At 43.1% G+C, this 21,733-nt stretch overlaps 1 protein-coding gene across 2 annotated transcripts in view; it reads left to right on the forward strand.

The window, feature by feature from the left end:
- NALCN (sodium leak channel, non-selective) overlaps positions 1-4,885 on the forward strand; it is a 354,929-nt gene extending 350,044 nt beyond the window's left edge. For both annotated transcript variants that reach the window (XM_033177337.1, XM_033177338.1), the window contains 2 exons: positions 656-773; positions 3,216-4,885. In XM_033177337.1, coding sequence (XP_033033228.1) covers positions 656-773; positions 3,216-3,409 — 312 coding nt within the window. In that variant the 3' untranslated portion in view covers positions 3,410-4,885. The remainder of the gene's footprint in view (positions 1-655; positions 774-3,215) is intronic.
- Positions 4,886-21,733: the final 16,848 nt, after the last annotated feature.

Genomic DNA, 21,733 nt, shown 5'->3' on the forward strand with positions numbered 1-21,733 from the left:
TGCCCCACCTTCCTTCCTTCAGTGTCCCATCCTTGCCCCCTGATTTGCCAGCAAAGATACGAAGGGAAACAATGACATTCTCAGGCATGGAGGGGAATGAGGCAGTGGGGGTTTCCTGGGAAGAGTGGTGTCCCCTTCAGCACGACGTGCAGTGGTGGCTCTTTTGCTTCTGTGACCCTTTATACCCATTTTCACTTTTCCCCATTGTGGACATTCTGAGTCCATGTTATTCTTCCCACTTGTCCTCCTGCCATGTGTTTTCCTTTCTTATAGTAAAAGGAGGCGAGCGGGCCGGGCGTGGTGGCTCAAGCCTGTAATCCCAGCACTTTGGGAGGCCGAGACGCGCGGATCACGAGGTCAGGAGATCAAGACCATCCTGGCTAATATGGTGAAACCCCGTCTCTACTAAAAAATACAAAAAAAAAAAACTAGCCGGGGGAGGTGGCGGGCGCCTGTAGTCCCAGCTACTCGGGAGGCTGAGGCAGGAGAATGGCGTAAACCCGGGAGGCGGAGCTTGCAGTGAGCTGAGATCCGGCCACTGCACTCCAGCCTGGGCGACAAAGCGAGACTCCGTCTCAAAAAAAAAAAAAAAAAAAAAAGGAGGCGAGCACAGGGTTAAGAAAGACGGTAACTGCATGCTTCTCCTCCCATGCAGACAAGCAGCCAGCAGCAGCTCCTGAGCCCCACACTGTCGGATCAAGGAGGAAGTCGGCAAGATGCAGCCGATGCAGGGAAACCCCAGAGGAAGTTTGGGCAGTGGCGTCTGCCCTCAGGTAGGTACATCCAGGCATTTCTCCAGCGATCAAGGCATTTTAGAGGTATTTACTCTGTTTGTGTGTTTTGGGTCTTGCCTTTCAAAATGCAAGTCTGCATCTACAGTTGTTTACAGACAGCAACATAATGAAAAATGTAGTCTTGTCAAAAACACTGCCACCAAGAATAACTTCTCTAAATATGACTTACATTAGCTCCCATTTTCTGGGTACATTTCAGGCTATGGTGGTTGAGAAGCCAGCACCTATGAAAAAGCCAAGATTCAGAAAGAGAGAGAGATTTCCAAGGGCTTTCTGTGTGCCTCAAGGCATGCTCAAACATGGGCAAAATGTATTTAATTGAAGAGGGAGTGGGCAGATGCAATCATTCAGAAAAATGCCACAAAGTTCTCAAAAAAGGGACAGGCCACCTATTTGTCTCAGAACACTTTGCAGCTGAGCTGGTCACTGGCTTTAGGCAAGCTGCTTTACCTCCGTACAGTAACAAAACAACAAAAAACCTGTGGTACTCACTGTATGCCAGTCACTCTTCTAAGTGCATTACTGTGTTCTCTCATTCAATCATTTCCTTTAATAAACCCATTATTTTCCATATTTTACTGATTCAGTAAGAGAATTTTCTTCTGTGAGCTTCTTCTGTATAGGGTTTTGGACAGCCAGGATAACCCCATTAAAAGCACTCAGGAATGGAGGGAGAGCAGTGCTCGCCATAGCCCAGTGTCCTTGTACATGTTTTTCTCTATAGATAACTAACTTCGTGCTAAAGCAGGAGCTTTATAATGATCTTTAACTGTGCCCCAACATCAGCCCCATTGAAGTTAGATGTGTAGCATATGTGTTCCACAAAGCGGATGACAGCACAGCTTACATTTTGAGGCTAACGATGTTCCGTGGATCTTCACTGGGACTACCACCAAGGAAGTATCCCCTTTCATATTCAGGAATTTATTTTTCAGAGATCGGAGAAGACGTAGGTTCCTCCTGATTCAAACACAGCAGAGAATGACAGCATCAAGGCAAAGCAGATGGTGGTACCAGGTCACAAAAAGCCTTCAATTACAAGCTGACCAGGTTCAATTTTATCCTGGAGGCAATTAGGAGCTAGCAAAGATCTCTGAGCAGTATGTGATTTTTGGAATCTATGCTTTAGGAAGTTGACTTGGCACCAAAGGACGAATTGTCCACAGCAGAACCTGGAGGCAGGTTACAAGCTGGAGGAAGTTACCACTGTGTGAGCATGAGGCAACAAGGGCATGGACAGAGCTGGGGGCCAGATGCTGCAGGGACAGATAGGAGAGGTGACCTGGGGAGAATGCACAGTCCTTGGTATTCATTTAAATGGACAAAAGAAACTATGCTGTCAAAAGTACTTCCATTGGGCCGGGCGCAGTGGTTCACCTCTGTGATCCCAGCACTTTGGGAGGCCGAGGCAGGTGGATCATTTGAGGTCAGGAGTTCAAGACCAGCCTGGCCAATGGGTGAAACCCTGTCTCTACTAAAAATACAAAAATTAGCTGACCAGTAGTGGTGCATACCTGTAATCCCAGCTACTTGGGAGGCTGAGGCAGGAGAACCGCTTGAGCCTGGGAGGCGGAGGTTGCGGTGAACCAAGATTGTGCCATTGCACTCCAGTCTGGGTGAGAGAGAGAGAGAACCTGTCTCAAAAAAAAAAAAAAAAACTTCCACTGGTCCGTGCCTAGGTGGTCCCCACCAAAAACAGTGATCGTGAAACAAACATGCTCTTGGGGTCAGGCTGAGTTTGGGGAGGCAGAGGGGAAGAAAAATAGTATTTTGAGGGGGCAGCAACAATGTCACCAGGTGTCACGCTATGCACTTTCTTAAGTCATCTCACGTAACTTGTTTTAATCCTGACAATAGTGTAATTAGGACATTTTCATTGTCTTCATCTTACAATGAAGGAAACTTGGATTCAGAGAGATGAAGTTGCCCATAGCTACATATCCACAGGTTACCTAGGCGGGTCCCAGGACCATGACTGCGAGGCCCCAGAACCACACCTTCCCTCCCATGCCCTCACCGCATCCCTCCTCGCCTTTACTGTGGGTCACACTCTCCTTGCTTTTTGTTTTTTTCTTTATTGCATATGCTAACGAATGCACAGGTTTCTATGACACTTAATAGTTCCCAAATTGGAATTTTTAGCCATTTTCTAGTTTTTGTAATTATTTCAAAATGAAAGGGGTGAACGGCACTTTTTCCCCCCAAGTGGCATCATTAGTTGTCCATGAGCATAATAATTAAAAAAAAAAAAATCTATCGTGAACATAAATAATCAAGTCCTGAAAAGGATGTTTACTTAGCGTCTGTGGATAGAACATGTTAGCCAAAAGTATCACTGATGGGAATATCATGGGTTTTTAGGAACGAGTACAATAGGGTGGAGCACTACCAAGTGGCTCATAGGACTCATTAATTCCACAGCACCAAAACCAATAAGCCATTCAGTGTCCTCAGTCAACTTACGGTTTGGAGGGAGGACAACCATGAAATCTGTCGTGTGCAAAATGAACCCCATGACTGACGCGGCTTCCTGCGGCTCTGAAGTTAAGAAGTGGTGGACCCGGCAGCTGACCGTGGAGAGCGACGAAAGTGGGGATGACCTTCTGGATATTTAGGTGGATGTCAATGTGGATGAATTTCTAGTGGTGAAAACTGTTTTCTAATAATTTCCTTGATTGTCCAGTGAGCAATCTGTAATTGATCTATAGCTGAATTCCAACTTGTCACAAGATTTTTACAAATTGATGTTCATCCTGCCACAGAAAGGCATAAGCTGCATGTATGATAGGTCACTATCATTGCTCAAAAAAAAATTTTGTATAATGACTGTACTGATATTAGAAACGATGCCGCAAGCAAATGTATATCACTCAAAACTGTTATATATTCTGTCTGTGTAAACTAAGGTATATATTCATATGTGCTCTAATGCAGTATTATCACCACCCCCCAAAAGAGTGCTAAGCCCAAAGTGGCTGATATTTAGGGTACAGGGGTTATAGCTTTAGTTCACATCTTTCCCATTTCCGCTAGAAATATTTCTCTTGAGAGAATTTATATTTATGATTGATCTGAAAAGGTCAGCACTAAACTTATGCTAAAATGATAGTGGTTTTACAAACTACAGCTTCTTCTTTTCCTCGCGTTATGTTTTAAAATATACACAAGACATTTGGTGACCAGAACAAGTTGATTTCGCTCCTCAGTTATGCTAATGAAACTGTTGCCTCCTTCCAAGAAAATTGCGTGTGCAAGCACCAGGCAAAGAAATGGACTCAGGATGCTTACTGGTTTATAACAAACCTGTAGATAGATCACCTGAGTGCAAAGATGTTAAGTTTCTTAAGAAGCCTTTTAATAACTGAGTTTAGCAAAAAGAATAAAACTGTATAGCTCAATTTATTTTTAAAAAATATTTGCATGTGTGATGTTATTGTTGGTTTCATTTCTTACGCAAGCTATGTCTGTTTTGCCATGAATCAGCTGAGTCATTTCATTATGGGTTGCTCGTAACACACCATTGCTATGTTACATTTGAAATGACATCTCTGTTACCAGAATCTCCTATGGAAATAATGGTGCCCTGAAAAATCTTCCTCTGAACTCACAGGTTAGGGATCACACAACTTAATCACTTTTTTTTTTTTTTTCTTATATGTCAGTGGCCCATGTCCTCCAGGAAAATTAGAAAAGCCAAATGATTACAAAGTGCTGTTAGATTTCTTGTGCTGGGTTGGCCAAGTAGAAGTGGACTCAGACCTTTAACTAACTATTTTATTACAGATTGGACATTTGCTGTTCAGATGTTTTTTAGCAAAGGGATTATCTCAGAACCCTCTGACCTCCAGGTTGCTTTATGATCTATTTTTCTCTATTTAACATTCCTCAGATAGATAGATAGGCAAATGGCACATTCCTTCTGTGTCACAGATGTGTCATGGTGGTGGCAGGCCACAGTTAATATGATTCATTGTAACTATGAGATAAAGAACAACCAGTCCATGTGGCCAAAAGGATTAGATTTGATGTTCACTTGGAGTTTACTTTTTGTACATACAAGATAAAATAAATATTGGATTTGTAAAATAATTTATGCTGAGTTGACCATTTTTAAACCCTGTTCTTGGCGGGGCAGGCACTCGGTAGCAGCACATTGCAAACCCTGGACTGAACATTCAGTCCAAAATTAGTTGGCAAAAGCTGTGTCCCTGATATTCATGTCAACTCAGTTCTCTGAGCCAGAATGTTCCTTTTACATTTGTGCTGATAAGGCTGAGTGAATACCCTGTGCCTTCCAAGCCTACAATGAACGGAATAGGCATTTACAGGTCCAGGGCATGGGTCTGTACTAGTGCTGCATAAAAACAAGATGTTTTTGGCTCATTACACTTGAGTAATACAGCTTCATTCTCACGAAACTGCTGAGCCCTTCCTAAAACGTCTGGAATTGATGTTCAGCAGAACATCATTGTTGTTCATTCTGCAGTGAAGCCAGGGGTAGAATACCAATGTATTTAAAGCCATAGCACCCTATATTTTCAATGAAGCAAAACAGTCACACACTTCCTGTGGGACTCCTCGCCACGATTTTCCCGAAACGGAGCAGATGCAAGCCAGAGAAAGTAAGCGTCACCCCCTTTTAGATTTTACCCCTAGATACACAAACATAGGAACAATCCTGTTACACAGATGGGAAAACTTGGGCCACAGTGTTCCCTGGTCCTTAGGGAAGCCAGACACTGATACTAATCCTGTCATCACACCACCCACTGCCTTTAATTAGAGGACGCTGTCGGTTCCAAAGGCACCAGAAAGAGTATGGGGTGGAATACTTGACTCAGAGCCCCTGAAAAAGCGAGCCACACACGTGTGGTCCTTATGACAATTCAAGGGGATTCAAAGGGAACAAGGATGGACAGAAATGGAAGGGCTGATGCTATTCACTCTATTCTTAATGGTGCTTCCAGACCAGCATCCATCAGCTGGCTGTGCCTTGGCCAAGCTGATGAGACAAGGGCACGTAGAAGAAAAACCAGCATTATAAAGCCTTACAGGAAAGCAGCTTTAAGCCAGTGGAATGATGTATTTTGTGTTTGCCTCTTTCTTTGTAGGAAGTGGCATTCTATACATGAGTGGTTTTCAATATATCGGTAAGCAGAGGAACTATTTCTCAAAGTCCTTCAATAGATCCCAAAATTTTAACCAGCCAAAAGCCAGGCAGCCCTGGTTGAAGTTGAGGTGAAGATGAAAACACCATTCATATGGTCTCTTCTCACCCACTATTACGGGTCCCCATGATGTAAGGTAATTGTTAAATCTGCCATAGAAAGGTGGAGTGGTGATCGGAGGAGGCTTTTTGGGTGGTAGTGCCATTTGAATTAAGCATTAAAGAAAGAATAATTGGATTTAAATTGTCATAGATGGGGAAGCAGCAGACAGAATGACGCCTGGAATAATAAAAGGAAAATTATCAAGGAGAGCATCAGTTGACTCTATTCAATGAATTCCAAATCTTCTGAAGAGGTGTGCAAAGGCAAGACTGGAGACTTGGTCAAGGGCACGAAGAACCTTGAATGCCCTACACTTCGTGTGGACGGTGCTCAGTAGAAAAGGGGAGTCTGTAGAGGTGGGGAGGGAGGAAGATTATAGTAATAATGCAAGACACAGGCTTTAGGAGGAGCACACCGGGAGCAATGTGCAAAATGGGATTGAGGAGAGAGAGACAGATGCAGGGTGAATGTTTACAATACCCCAGTTCTCCAAGAGAACTGTGGTTCTAGTTCTCCAACCTCGAAGTTGAACTTCTATAGCAGCACAGGACATGGAAGGAGGATGGAGATGTGACAGGGACTTACTGAGATGAAAGGGGTTGCAGGACCCCACCACACTGGGCTCATTCATCTTGCACCAATGACTTGCTCTTCCAAACAACACTGCCCTCTGTTCATCTTTTCTTGAACCAGTACCCACAGAAACACCCTGACCATTTTCTGGACCTAATTCCAGAGGACCCTTTCTTTGCTAGCTTTCTCCCACAGGCATTATAACTTTTATTTAACTTACCTTTTTTGTTTGACTCTCAGTTATCTGGATCACTTGTTAATCTTTTACATTATAATTGCTTGGGGGTACTACTCCTGTATCTTGCAAGCTGAATGGAATTTACAAGTTGGGAGTTTACTAGGTGGAGTTTTGTAGTTGATGGGAGAGGGATGGCCCCTCCAGACTCACCTTCTCTTTACAGCTATCCCCCTATGGAACACCCCTTCTCTCTTTGACTTTAGGGTTGCATTTTGAGATATGGGCATCAAACTGCTTAGATTTTATTGCGGGGATGGGATGAAGAAGAAGAATAGAGGTGTTGGAAGAAGAGAACTAACTAAGGCAAAAAGAAACAAAAGTTCCCTAGAAAGACACACATTCTCCCTTTATCTACTGACCACAATGGTCTGGAATGAGAACTTATCATAAATAGTGACAATTAATTTTTCCTGGACAGAATTATGGTCCATCACCATTGACACCTATTCACTCCCTATCTCTGACCTAGCTGGTTCCAGGTCTCGCAATATCTTTTCCATATCATCTAAGCACCTCAATAATCCCCAGACTTCTCTCCAACCATGCTCAAGGTCATGGCTTCCTATTAAAAAAACAATTCTATAGGCAGAAAAGTGCTTTCAGTCTCTCTCCTTCTCTCCAACGTGAACCATTCTATGTGCCCTCCTTCCTCCTTGGCTTCAAACACAGATGCTCCCTCTCTTCCATCCCTTTCCAACAGAGCTTTCATCTGTGCCAACTCTCGTTTCTGACACACTATCTTCTTAGTGCACCCCCTACATTCCTGAACAGAAGTCACACCCAGCCTGAACATGCTGCACACTTCCTGATTCCTGGAACATTCTTCTTCCATTGGGACAGAGCTCAGCAACGTCCAGTGCAGATTCAGTACAAAAGTTACACCAGAGAGATCTCCTTTCCTGTGATGATCCTCTGAGAATTCAATTCACAGAGGGAAAAACAAAGTAGCTTTCCAAAAGACAGGTTATTCTCTAATTTGGAAGAGCTGTCTGAACTCTGCCTATAGTAATTTATCAATGGAAAGTCTAAATAACACAAGACATGCTGTAATTGCCTGAGATCGGCTATTGTCCGATGAATGAATCAGCAGGTACTTACTCATTCATTCAAGATTGGGGCAGTCACACTTCTTGCTCTGTGAGTCTACAGATGGATGCTCTAATCTCATGGTGCTCATGGTCTATTGGGGAAGCAGAAAATAAACAGGTAAATATATAAGTCAGAAGATTTTAAGTGCAATGGAGAAAAATTAACTTGACTCAGAAGGACAGGCCTTCCTCTTGGATATAATTTACTATTAAAGGACTCACTGCTCAGTTGCTATTTTGGCACAGACCTGAGGCAGTGAGCATGGCAGCCATGGGGATTAAATTAAATTAAATTAAATTAAATGATAACTCCCAATTCCTTCCTTCTGCAAGCCTCGGACCTTCTAATCTACATTCTGTCTCTATGGATTTACCTGTTCTAAATATTTACCATAAGTAGAAGCTTACAATATTTGTCCTTTTGTGACTGTTTTATTTCACGGAGCACAGTGTTCTCAATGTTCATCCATGTGGTAGCGTGTGTCCATACTTTACCCCTTTTCATGGCTGGGTAATATTCCACTGAATGTGCACACTACGTTTTGTCCATCCACTCATCAGCTGATGGACATTTGGTTGTTTCTCCCTCAGCTTTTGAGTGGAGGCCACATGCTTCCTGGATAATCCTCAGCCAGTGATGGAGCACAATAATAAAAGGGCTTGCCATTTTCCAGGCAGCGTGAGACTCTTCCACAGGCAATCTCTGTGGCAAAAGCTCCCTGCTGGGCTGGCTGACACTTTCTCAATGCAGTACGCATGGAAATCTGAGGCTCTTCATCCAGTCCTCCTATCCCCTCTTCTCCCTGCAAGGATGTCAGACCTGCACTGTGGTCTGAAGGCCCACCCTGCTCACTCCTGTCCCTTCTCTCCTTTATCTTTCACAGGCCTTACCCCTGATAAATCTCCAGCTTTCCTAACACTGCCTTAGAGTCTGCTTCCCAGAGGATTTAGCCAACTTAGTGAGAGAGTGGGCCATGGAAAGGCCTCGGGCAAGGGTGTTCTGGCAGAGGAAACGTGAGGTGTCAAGGCCTTCAAGTGGACGTAGGTTTGGTCAGTTGGAGAAAATAACAAGGAGGCCATACTGACTTGGAGTCCAAATACTAAAAGGGAAAGAGGGATGACATGAAGTCAGAGATGTCACAGGAATCATATCATTCAATACTTCCTAGCTGTGGTAATACCTCACTATTCCTATCTCCCAGTAATTCAATCCAATATTAACCTGGGTACTGCTGTGATGAAATTTGGCAGATGTAATTAAGATAGCAGACCTTAAACCAGAGAGTGGAACCCACTAAAATTAGAGAGATGTCTCTGGCTCGAGTGGGAGAAATGTAGCTGGAGTAAGAAGAGTAAGAACGAAAGATCTAAAGCAAAAGATGGACCTGGACCCTACCTGCTGTGGGTGGAGGGGCCACCTGCAAAGATTGAGGGATGCAAGCAGCATCTAGGAGCAAAGGCTGCCCTGGGCTGACTGCCAGAAAGGGAATGGAGATCTCATTGCTACAACCATGGGAACTGAATTCAGCGAATAACCTCAATGAACAAAGACACACATCCATCTCCAAAATTTTCGGAAGGGAATACAGCCTTGTTAGCCCCTTGCTGTCAATCTGATGAGACTCAGGGCAGATAAAACAGCTAAGCCTATAGGACTCTGACCTGCAGAACTGTGAGTTAATAAATGGGTGTCGTTTTCAGCTGCTAAGATGGAGACAATCAGTTATGGCAGCAATAGAAAACTAATACAAGAGAGTTGGCACATGGCTGAATAGGAACAGCTTCAGTCTGCAGCTCCCAGCGAGACCAATGCAGAAGGTGGGTGATTTCTGCATTTCCAGCTGACGTATCTGGTTTATCTCATGGGGACTGGTTAGACAGTGGGTGCAGCCCATGGAGGGGGAGCAGAAGCAGACTGGGGTATCACCTCACCCAGGAAGTACAAAGGGTCATGGACCTCCCTCTCCTAGCCAAGGGAAGCCGTGAGGGACTCTACTGTGAGGGACTGTGCTATCCAGCCCAGACACTATGCTTTTTCCATGGTTTTTCCACCCACAGACTAGGAGATTCCCTCGTGTGCCTACACTACCAGGGCCCTGGGTTTCAAGCACAAAACTGGGCAGCTCTCTGGGCAGATAAACAGGTGCAGGAGTTTTTTTAATACACCAGCAGTGCCTGGAACCCCATTGAGACAGAACTGTTCACTCCCCTGGAAAGGGGGCTGAAGCCAGGAAGCCAAGTGGTCTCACCCAGCGGGTCCCATTAGCACAGAGTCGGGCAAGCTAGGATCCACTGGCTTGAAACTCTCACTGCCAGCACAGCAGTCTGAAGTCAACCTGGGATGATTGAGCTTGTTGGGGTAGGGGCGTCCACCATTACTGAGGCTTGAGTAGGTGGTTTTCCCCTTATAGTGTAAACTCTGACTGCAGAACTCACCACAGCATGGCAAAGTACCTGGGGCCAGACTGCCTCTCTAGATTCCTCCTCTCTGGGCAGGCCATCTCTGAAAGAAAAGCAGCAGCCTCAGTCAGGGGCTGATAGATAAAACTCCCATCTCCCTGGGACAGAGCACCTGGGAAAAGGGCAGCAGTGACTTAAACGTTCTGCCTGCTAGCTCTGAAGAGAGCAGCGGATCTCCCAGCACAGCGTTCAAGCTCTGCTAAGGGATAAGGGGGTCCCTGACCCTCGTGCCTCCTGACAGGGGGATACCTTCCAGCAGGGGTCGACAGACATCTCATACAGAAGAGCTCCAGCTGGCATCTGGCAGGTGCCGCTCTGGGATGAAGCTACCAGAGGAAGGAGCAGGCAGCAATCTTTGCTCTTCTGCAGCCTCCACTGGTGATACCCAGGCAAACAGGGTCTGAGTGGACCTCCAGCAAACTCCAGCAGACCTGCAGAAGAGGGGCCTGACTGTTAGAATGAAAACTAACAAACAGAAAGCAGTAACATCAACATCAACAAAAAGGACACACACAGAAAAACCCCATCCAAAGGGCATTAGTATCAAAGATCAAAGGTAGATAAATCCACAAAGATGAGGAAAAAACAGTGCAAAAATTTTGAAAATTCCAAAAAACTCTTCTCCTCCAAATGATTGTAACTCCTTTCCAGCAAGGGTACAAAACTGGACAGAGAATGAGTTTGACAAATTGACAGAAGTAGGCTTCAGACAGTGGTAATAACAAACTCCTCTGAGCTAAAGGAGCATGTTCTAACCCAATGCAAGGAAGCTAAGAACCTTGATGAAAGGTTAGAGGAATTGCTAACTAGAATAAGCAGTTTAGAGAAGAACATAAATGACCTGCTGGAGCTGAAAAACACAGCATGAGAACTTCTTGAGGCATACACAAGTATCAATAGCTGAATCAATCAAGCAGAAGAAAGGATATCAGAGACTGAAGATCAACTTAATGAAGTAAAGCGTGAACACAAGAATAGAGAAAAAAGAATAAAAAAGAACAAACAAAGCCTCCAAGAAATATGGGACTATGTGAAAAGACCTATGATTGATTAGTGTACCTGAAAGTGATGGGGAGAATGGAACCAAGCTGGAAAACATACTTCAGGATACTTTCCAAGAGAACTTCCACAACGTAACAAGACAGGTCAACATTCAAATTCAGGAAATACAGAGACCACCACAAAGATCCTCCTCGAGAAGAGCAACCCCAAGACACATAATCATCAGATTTTCCAAGGTTAAAAAGAAGGAAATAGTGTTAAGCGCAGCCAGAGAGAAAGGTCAGGTTACCTACAAAGGGAAGCCCATCAGACTAACAGTGGATCTCTCTGCAGAAACCCTACAAGCCAGAAGAGAGTGGGGGCCAATATTCAACATTCTTAAAGAAAATAATTTTTGACCCATAATTTTATATCCAGCCAAACTAAGCTTCATAAGTGAAGGAGAAAAAAAAATCCTTTGTAGACAAGCAAATGCTGAGAGATTTTGTCACCAACAGGCCTGCCTTACTAGAGTTCCTGAAGGAAGCACTAATTATAGAAAGAAAAAACTGGTACCAGCCACTGCAAAAACAAACCAAAATGTAAAGACCATTGACACTATGAAGAAACTGCATCAATCAATGTGCAAAATAAACAGCTAGCATCATGATGACAGGATCAAATTCACACATAACAATATTAACCTTTATATAAATGGACTAAATGCCTCAGTTAAAAGACACAGACTGGCAAATTGCATAGAGCCAAGACCCATTGGTGTGCTGTATTCAGGAGACCCATCTCACATGCAAAGACACACATATGCTCAAAATAAAGAGATCAAGGAATAGTTACCAAGCAAATGGAAAGCTTAAAAAAAAAGTAGGTGTTGCAATCCTAGTCTCTGATAAAACAGACTTTAAACCAACAAAGATGAAAAAAGACAAAGAAGGGCATTACATAATGGCAAAGGGATCAAGGCAACAAGAAGAGCTAACTATCCTAAATATATATGCACCCAATACAGGAGCACCCAGATTCATAAAGCAAGTTCTTAGAGACCTACAAAGAGACATAGACTCCAACACAATAATAGTAGGAGACTTTAACACCCCACTGTCAATATTAGACAGAACAATGAGACAGAAAATTAACAAGGATGTTCAGGACTTAAACCAAGCAGATCTAATAGACATCTCCGGAACTCTCCACCCCAAATCAACGGAATATATATTCTTCTCAGCACCACATAGCAGTTATTCTAAAATTGACCACATAATTGGAAGTAAAACACTCCTCAGCAAATGTGAAAGAACGGAAATCATAACAAACCGAATAGAGCAATAACAAGTTCTGAAATTGAGGCAGTAATTAATACAAAAAAAGCCCAGGACCAGATGGATTCACAGCCAAATTCTACCAGAGGTACAAAGAGGAGTTGGTACCATTTCTCCTGAAACTATTCCAAACAATAGAAAAAGAGGGAATCCTCCTGAATTTTATAAGACCAGCATCATCCTGATACCAAAGCCTAGCAGAGACACAGCAAAAAAAGAAAATTTCAAGTCAATATCCCTAATGAACATCGACGTGAAAATCCTCAATAAAATACTGACAAACCAAATCCAAGAGCATATCAAAAGGCTTATCCACCACAATCAAGTCGGCTTCATCCCTGGGATGCAAGGCTGGTTCAAACATATGCATATGCAAATCAATAAACATAATCCATCACATAAACTGAACCAATGACAAAAGCCACATGATTATCTCAATAGATGCAGAAAAGGCATTCAATAAAATTCAACATCCCTTCATGCTAAAAACACTCAATAAACTAGGGATTGTTGGAACATATGTCAAAATAATAAGAGCTATTTGACAAACCCACAGCCAATATAACACTGAATGGGCCAACACTGGAAGCATTCCCCTTGAAACCTGGGACAAGATAAGGATGCCCCCTCTCACCATTCCCATTCAATGTAGTATTGGAAGTTCTGGCTAGGGCAATTAGGCAAGAGAAAGAAATAAAGGGTCTTCAAGAGAGGACGTCAAATTGTCTGTTTCCAGATGACATGGTTATATATTTAGAAAACCCCATGATCTCTGCCCAAAATCTCTTTAAGCTGATAAGAACCTTCAGTAAAGTCTCAGGATACAAAATCATTGTGCAAAACCCACAAGCATTCCTAAATACCAGTAATAGACGAACAGAGAGCCAAATCAAGAATGAACTCCCATTCACAATTGCTACAAAGAAAATAAAATACCTAGGAATACAACTTACAAGAGATGTGAAGGACCTCTTCAAGATGAACTACAAACCACTGCTCAAGAAAATAAGAGAGGACACAAACAAATGGAAAAACATTCCATCCTCATGGATAGTAAGAATCAATATCATGAAAATGGCCATACTGCCCAAAGTAATTTATAGATTCAGTGCTATTCCCATCAAACTACCACTTATTTTCTTCACAGAACTAGAAAAAACTACTTTAGATTTTATACGGAACCAAAAAAGAGCCTGTATAGCCATGACAATCCTAAGCAAAAAGAACAAAGCTGGAGGCATCACACTACCTGGCTTCAAATTATACTACAAGGCTGCAGTAACGAAAACAGCATGGTACTGGTACAAAAACAGATATATAGACCAATGGAACAGAACAGAGGCCACAGAAATAACACCACACATCTACAACCATCTGATCTTCGACAAACCTGACAAAAATAAGCAATGGGGAAAGGATTCCCTATTTAATAAATAGTGCTAGGAACACTGGCTAACCATATGCAGAAAACTGAAACTGGACCCCTTACACCTTACACAAAAATTAACTCAAGATGGATTAAAGACTTAAATGTTAAACCTAAAACCATAAAAACCCTAGAAGAAAACCTAGGCAATACCCCTCAGGACATAGGCACTGGCAGAGACTTAATGACTAAAACATCAAAAGCAATGGCAACAAAAGCCAAAATTGACAAATGGGATCTAATTAAACTAAGGAGCTTCTGCATTGTAAAAGAAACTATCATCAGAGTGAACAGGCAACCTACAGAATGGGAGAAAATTTTTGCAACCTATCCATCTAACAAAGGGCTAATATCCAGAATCTACAAGGAACTTAAACAAATTTACAAGAAAAAAACAACCCCATCAAAAAGTGGGTGAAGGATATGAACAGACACTTCTCAAAAGAAGACATTTATGCAGCCAACAAACATATGAAAAAAAAGCTCATCACTGGTCATTAGAGAAATGCAAATCAAAACCACAATGACATACCATCTCATGCCAGTTAGAATGGCAAACATTAAAAAGTCAGGAAACAACAGATGCTGGAGAGGATGTGGAGAAATAGGAACGCTTTTACACTGTTTGTGGGAGTGTAAATTAGTTCAGCCATTGTGGAAGACAATTTGGCAATTCCTCAAGGATCTAGAACCAGAAATACCATTTGACCCAGCAATCCCATTACTGGGTATACACACCCAAAGGATTATAATTCATTCTACTATAAAGATACATGCACATGTATATTTATTGCAGCGCTATTCACAATAGCAAAGGCTTGGAACGAACCCAAATGCCCCTTGATGATAGACTGGATAAAGAAAATGTGGCACATATACACCATGGAATACTATGCAGCCATTAAAAATAATTCATGTCCTTTGCAGGGACACGGATGAATCTGGAAACCATTATTCTCAGCAAACTAACACAGGAACAGAAAACCAAACACCACATGTTTTCACTTATAAGTGGGAGTTGAACAATGGGAACACATGGACACAGGGAGGGGAACATCACACACTGGGGCCTGTCAGGGGATGGGGGACAAGGGGCAGGAGAGCATTAGGACAAATACCTAATGTATGTAGCACTTAAATCCTAGACAACAGGTTGATGGGTGCAGCAAACCACCATGGCATATGTGTACTTATGTAACAAACCTGCATCTTCTGCACATATATCCCAGAACTTAAAGTTTAATAAATAATAATAAGAAGAAAACTAATAGATAGGGCATGGTCACATTTTGAGATGTTACTCTAAGAATTGTGGGAAGTCATTAGAGAATGGCAAGTTAAGAAATGACGGTCTCTGATGTATGTTTTAAGAGTATTCTGGCTATATGTGGAGACTAGACAGTAGAGGCAACACCAGAGAGAAGGTGTTGTCCTAACCTACAAGAAATAACAGTGACTTTAGCCAGCGTGGTGTTGGCAGTGGTGAAGAGGGGCAGGATCCTAGATGAATTTATTTCAAAGGCAGGGCCGACAGAGTTGTTGACTGACCACATGAGAGAAAGAACAAAGTCCAGAGTGACCCCCACTGAAAGAATAAAGTGGACATTTGTTGAGGTGGGCAAGGCTGATTGGAGGTGGGGGACAGAATCAACAATGTCAAATTTGAAATCTCAGTTACGCACTCCAAACACAAAACCCAAAGGGAGGAGTCAAATCACCCTTGGCAAATTTCAGAAGAAATGCATGAGAAATATTTTTAAGACTCTTGGATCCCTAAGCCAAATCTGGATTATGAAAAGAAGTCAAGCTGTGGAGAGATGGGAGGATGGTTTAGAAGTGTGGTTTTTGTTGTGTGTTTTGTCTGTTTGTCTCTAAGAGGGAGCTCTTAGAGGGGTTAGACATACCTCATGATACCACCTCCCTTTTGGAATTCAGGAAGAGCTGACCAGCATTTAACATCAACACAACCTTAAGTCTGATGAGAAACATTTACAATCTATTCTCTCTGGAGCCTGCTACCTGGAGGCTTCATCTGCATGATAAAACTTTGGTCTCAGCAACATTTTATCATAATTCAGACATTTCTTTCCATTGATAATAAGTCTTTCAACCAATTCCCAATCAGAAAACGTTTAAATCTACCTATAACTTGGAAGCTGCCCCCCCACCCTCCCTGCCACTTTGGGTTGTACCACCTTTCTGAATCAAACCAATGTATATCTTAAATGTATTTGATTGATGTCTTGTGTCTCCCTAAAGTGTATAAAACCAAGCTGTGCCCCAACCACCTTGGGCACATGTTCTCAGGACCTCCTGAGGGCTGTGTCATGAGCCACAGTCACTTGTATTTGGCTCAGAATAAATCTCTTCAAATATTTTACAGAGTTTGACTCTGTTCATTGACACTATAATCTGATCCCAAAAGCTAGTGACCAAATTGAAGCAGCAAAACCATTTCAATGCCACCCTTAAATTATGCTTCCCTGACCTCCTGCTTTCTACATTGGACCGGTTACCTGATTTAAATTTTGTACTGTAGTCTCTTGGTGGAAAAGACCCTTGCTGTCATTGAAACCAGCAACAGTATTTTATTATTTTGCCCCAGTGGTGTGTGTTACCCATTCAACTTAAAAATTCCCCACAGTATGCCTGGTAAATACCTAAATTACATTCGAATGCTAGAGAGCTGTTATCCCATCCCTTGAATTAAGCCATGGATGATTTATTTAGAGGCAGATTTGAAGTTATTTCTCATTCTCCCTTTACGGGCAGTGATTCAATGTCAATTTTTAAGGCTTGGTTACAGAATCAACTAACCTACAAGAGGAATTATGTAGTTTCATTGTGTTCCTTTCTCAAATTGGTATTTGTCACTCCATTTCCTGTACGATGTGGATAGTGACCCCCAAATAACACTAAGTGGAAACCCTTGTTTTGTTGCATCCTTCCTAGCAGTGTTCCTAATGCCTGACCAGCCACTGAGATGTTTAGCATTTAAATGAGATTAAACCCATCTGTGGGTGCAGAAATGAACTAAGGCCCATGGGTTCTCTGCAAACAAATATATATTAAAAGATGATACTTTCGCATTCTAAACCACGTCAAAACCATCTAAAATATTAAATTAGCAACTTGACCAAGGACTGCCAGGAAAAATGGTTTCCAAAAAAGTGTTCTTTTTTTTTTTTTTGAGATGGAGTCTCACTCTGTCGCCCAGGCTGAAGTGCAGTGGCGTGATCTCGGCTCACTGCAAGCTCCACCTCCCGGGTTCCTGCCATTCTCCTGTCTCAGCCTCCCAAGTAGCTGGGACTACAGGTGACCACCACCACGCCTGGCTAATTTTTGTATTTTTAGTACAGACAGGGTTTCACCGTGTTAGCCAGGATGGTCTCCATCTCCTGACCTCGTGATCCGCCTGCCTTGGCCTCCCAAAGCACTGGGATTACAGGCATGAGCCACCATGCCCAGTACCCAGAAAACTCTTCTTTAGCCAAGATTCCAAGGAAAAGTGTTGAGCACATAAATTATACCAAGGAAAAGAGTTGAGCACATAAATTACACAAGGAAAGGTTGCTTTTTGGTTTGAATTACCTGCATACTTTCAGGCACTCTTTAACTTTAACTTTGAAGACAGAAAATAATAAAAGTAGGTAACACTCTTGGAGCATAATAGTAAGTTGTAAAGATTAAGATAAGGATAGAGGACAGGGGAACAGGGAGATGGGAGGAAAAAAGTCACCTCTATTCTATCCTCCATTCTGGGCAATAGATCATGCTATCTCATGCTTGCAGGTAATGAGGCTAGTGTTGGCCAACAAGTGTGGTCAGGGAGGACAGATCATCTGTAACAGACGGAATGATTGTGTTAATCGGGGTTATCCAGAAAAACAGGGCCAGTGGATATATTGGAGAGATTTATGTTAAGGAATTGACTCATGTCATTATGAGGAATGATGACAAGTCCAAAATCTGTAGGGCAAGGCAGCCAACTGGAATTTCAGGCACAAGATAAGGTTGCAGCCTTGAGGCCAAAATCTGCAGGCTGAGAGTCTCTATGTTAAAAGTCTTGAGGCAGAATGTCTTCTTCCAGAAACCTCAATCATTCTCGTAAGTCCTTCAACTGACTGGATGAGGTCCACTCACATTATAGATGGTAATCAACTTTACTCAAAGCTTACAGATTTAAGTGTTAATCACCTTTACAGCAACATCCAGCTAGCATTTGATAAAACCATAGCTAGGCACCATAGCCTAGCCAAGTGGACATATAAAACTAACTATCACAATGGCTATCATTTTCTTAGTCATAGTTGTGTTACTATAACCTTAGGTCACTGTCTGCCCATGGAATCTAACCACTTGTCTTTTGTCCTCAGAATAAAAAGCAAATAATTCTGATTTTAATCACTCACCTTCTTGCATTTCTTCTCTGCAAGGAAGCTGGGAAAGGAGATTGAGGGAGAGAGATGTTTAATGTGACTTTGCTTTAACATGTGTATTTGTGGTCAAGTGCTAATCCGAATTCACGAGGCTGTGTCAATGAACTTGAAGATGCATCGCCTACCACAGGGTATCTTCTTGACCTCCTCTTATGGGTCTTGGGAGCATTAGCACATTCATCTTAGGACAGATCAGACTCGAAGCATTGTTTCACAGTATGCATATTTTATATTAGAAACATGACGTAGGGACCAACCCACGGTAACACTGGAAGCGCAACAACAAAACAGTCAGCTAGGGAGCATCAGGCTGACAACAGGTTGATCATGTATTTCACATATAGCAGGGAAAGCTGTCACACTGAGCCCAATTCCCTTTTCTGACACCAGGGAGTACTTAGTGGTGGGTTCTCCAAGACACAGAGAGAAAGCCTCTTTCTGTTCCTGTTTGAGCAAGAGACGTGTACAGAAAGAAGTCCTCACTCTTTTGACACCATCCGTGAGATTTGTAGTTTAACTGAAACATTGCTTATGAATTCTTTGCAAGGGGCGTGTTGGTCTCTTCTCACAAATCGTCTCTTTCTGGCCTTTGTTTGGGGCACCATAGGGCCATCTTGAAAAGCCCGCCCTTGCCTCTGTGACACCGGATGCTCCTGCTACTTATCCTTCCTATAGTCATCACTGGTTGCAGAAGAATGCCTCATTTCTGTGTTCTACTAGCCTAGCTTCAGAACCAAACCCATGTAGCATGTCAAATCAGGGGTTCTTTTTGACCCACCCACTCTTTTTTTTCCAGGGCAATGGAAAGGGGCCTTGCTTAGGGACAGGTCAAGAGATAATTGGGAATTTTGCAAAGTCCTAATGAGCTCAGCCTGAAGGTCCCGGCTGTGTTCACACTTCCAACAGCCACTATGTGTCGACATGTCACACAACTAGCCCTGATTCTCCCATCCCGAGGTCTCCCAGCCCAGGCAGGGCCTCCACTCCCCTCTGCAATTGCCTCACACCCTTGTCTAACTGTTAATTAGATGCCTCATTTCTTGGCATGTGTATGGGCTTGAGCCATCTGCTTATTGATCACATCCTTCAGAATATATTGGATTTTAAGGAACCCAGCCACAAAGCAGGTTATGTTGCAGGTGGCTTATTGAGATTTCTCCAGAGCAAACTCAAGAGTGTATAGTGTGTGGTGACCCATAGTCAGGCACATGAATCAACAAGGTATAGACATACTGCCTGCAAAGCTCAGAGACTGTCATCATTATAAAATGATACAAAAACAACACTCAAAATTCCTACCTGAAATCCTTCCACAATATTTGGTATTGCACAAAATAAAAATATATAAAGTAGGCAAACAAGGTACACATTTACTGAGACCTCTATACCAGTACTAAAGACTAAATAGCGGATTGCCTAGCTTACAGACAATCCGGAAGCTCAATCCTCCAGGCTAGGTCATGTGTCTGAATCCTCCACTAGACCTTAGAGAGCTGTAAGGGGCAGCGGCGTCTGACCGTATCTGTGCCTCTAGCCTCTCTAAACTGCATGTTGGAACATGTGTGATTCTTGATGCTGCTCTTTAAACAGAAAACAGTGGAAATGCTTTGGATCTTTAAAACTCACTTCTGAATAAGAGTGTCTGATATCCCTGGCACTCATGATAAACAAAACAACAATCATTGGAAAGATTTCTCATTTTTTTGTCCTGAATTCCTGTTTCATTCCCCCCTTTCACTTGCTTCATTTTGGATCACAACAACTCTTCTTGGGTTAAGGTAAACCACCAGCCTAAACAAAACAACATAAACTTTCCTGGAGAACATTTGGGATTATTCTTCAACTCATTAAAATCTCTCAGGACCCCTCCAAAATTCTTATGCAAAAGGGAAGATCACTGCAACCCCTTTTCCCAGATGAATACCTGTTACCAGCATTTTGCATTAGGCAGGTCCCCAGAGAGAGATAAAAGGCCTCAGGTGAGGTGGACATGGAGCGGGATGGCAGAATAGAAGACTCCACCCATCATCCCCCCCTTCAAGGACACCGATTTAACTACACACACACACACACACACACACACACACACACACACACGAAACCTTCATCAGAACCAAAAATCAGGTGAGCCCTCATAGTACCTGCCTTTCACTTCAGAGGCAGGAAAAACCGTTGTGATATGGTATGGAGAGCATCTCTGGGCACTAGAGGAGAGAGAGCACAGCAATTGTGAAGCACTGAACTCAGTGCTGTCCTGTTAGAGCAGAAAGGAAAATCAAAAGGACCTAACTCAGCTCACGCTCACCCACAGAAGGAACATTTAAACCAGCCCTAGCCAGAAAGGATTGTAGATCCCGGCCGTGCAAACTTGTGTTTCTGCAAACCTCGCCACCAAGGGCTACAGTGCTCTGTGTCTCCAAGTAAACTTGAAAAGCAGTCTAGGCCACACGAACTGCAACTCTTAGGCAAGACCTAGTGCTGAACCAGGCCCAGAGACAGTGGACTGGGGACATGTAACATACTGAGACACAAGCTGGGGAAGCCAAGGGAGTACTGGCATTGCCCCTCCCCTAACACCAGGCCGCACAGCTTGTGTCTCCAAAAGAGACCCCTTCCTTCTGCTTGAGGAGAGGAGAGGGAAGGGTAGGGAGGACTTCGTCTTGCATCTTGAATACCAGCTTAGCCACAGCAGGATAGGATACCAGTCACAGCTGTGAGGCCTTTGATCCAGGACCTGGCTCCTGGATGACATTTCTAGACACATCCCAGGCCAGAAGGGAACGTGCTGCCTTGAAGGGAAAAACTCAGTCCCGCCAGCACTCATCACCTTCTAACTGAAGAGCCCGTGGGCCCTGAATAAACAGCAGCAATACCCAGATACTATGTTGAGGGCCTTCGTGAGCCTCTGAGACTTGCTGGCTTCAGGTGAGACTCAGCACATTCCCAGCTATGATGGATCTAGGAAGAGACTCCTTCTGCTTGAGAAAAGCAGAAGGAAAAGTAAAAGGGACTTTGTCTTGCACCTTAGGTACTGGTTTGGCTACAGAAGGGTAGAGCACCAAGTGGGCTCCTGGGTCCCCTATTCCAGGACTTGACTCCTGGATGACATTTCTGGACCTGCCTGTGT

This window comes from Trachypithecus francoisi, unplaced genomic scaffold (assembly GCF_009764315.1).
Source record: "Trachypithecus francoisi isolate TF-2019V2 unplaced genomic scaffold, Tfra_2.0 Lachesis_group18, whole genome shotgun sequence".
NCBI classification, from domain to species: Eukaryota; Metazoa; Chordata; class Mammalia; order Primates; family Cercopithecidae; genus Trachypithecus; species Trachypithecus francoisi.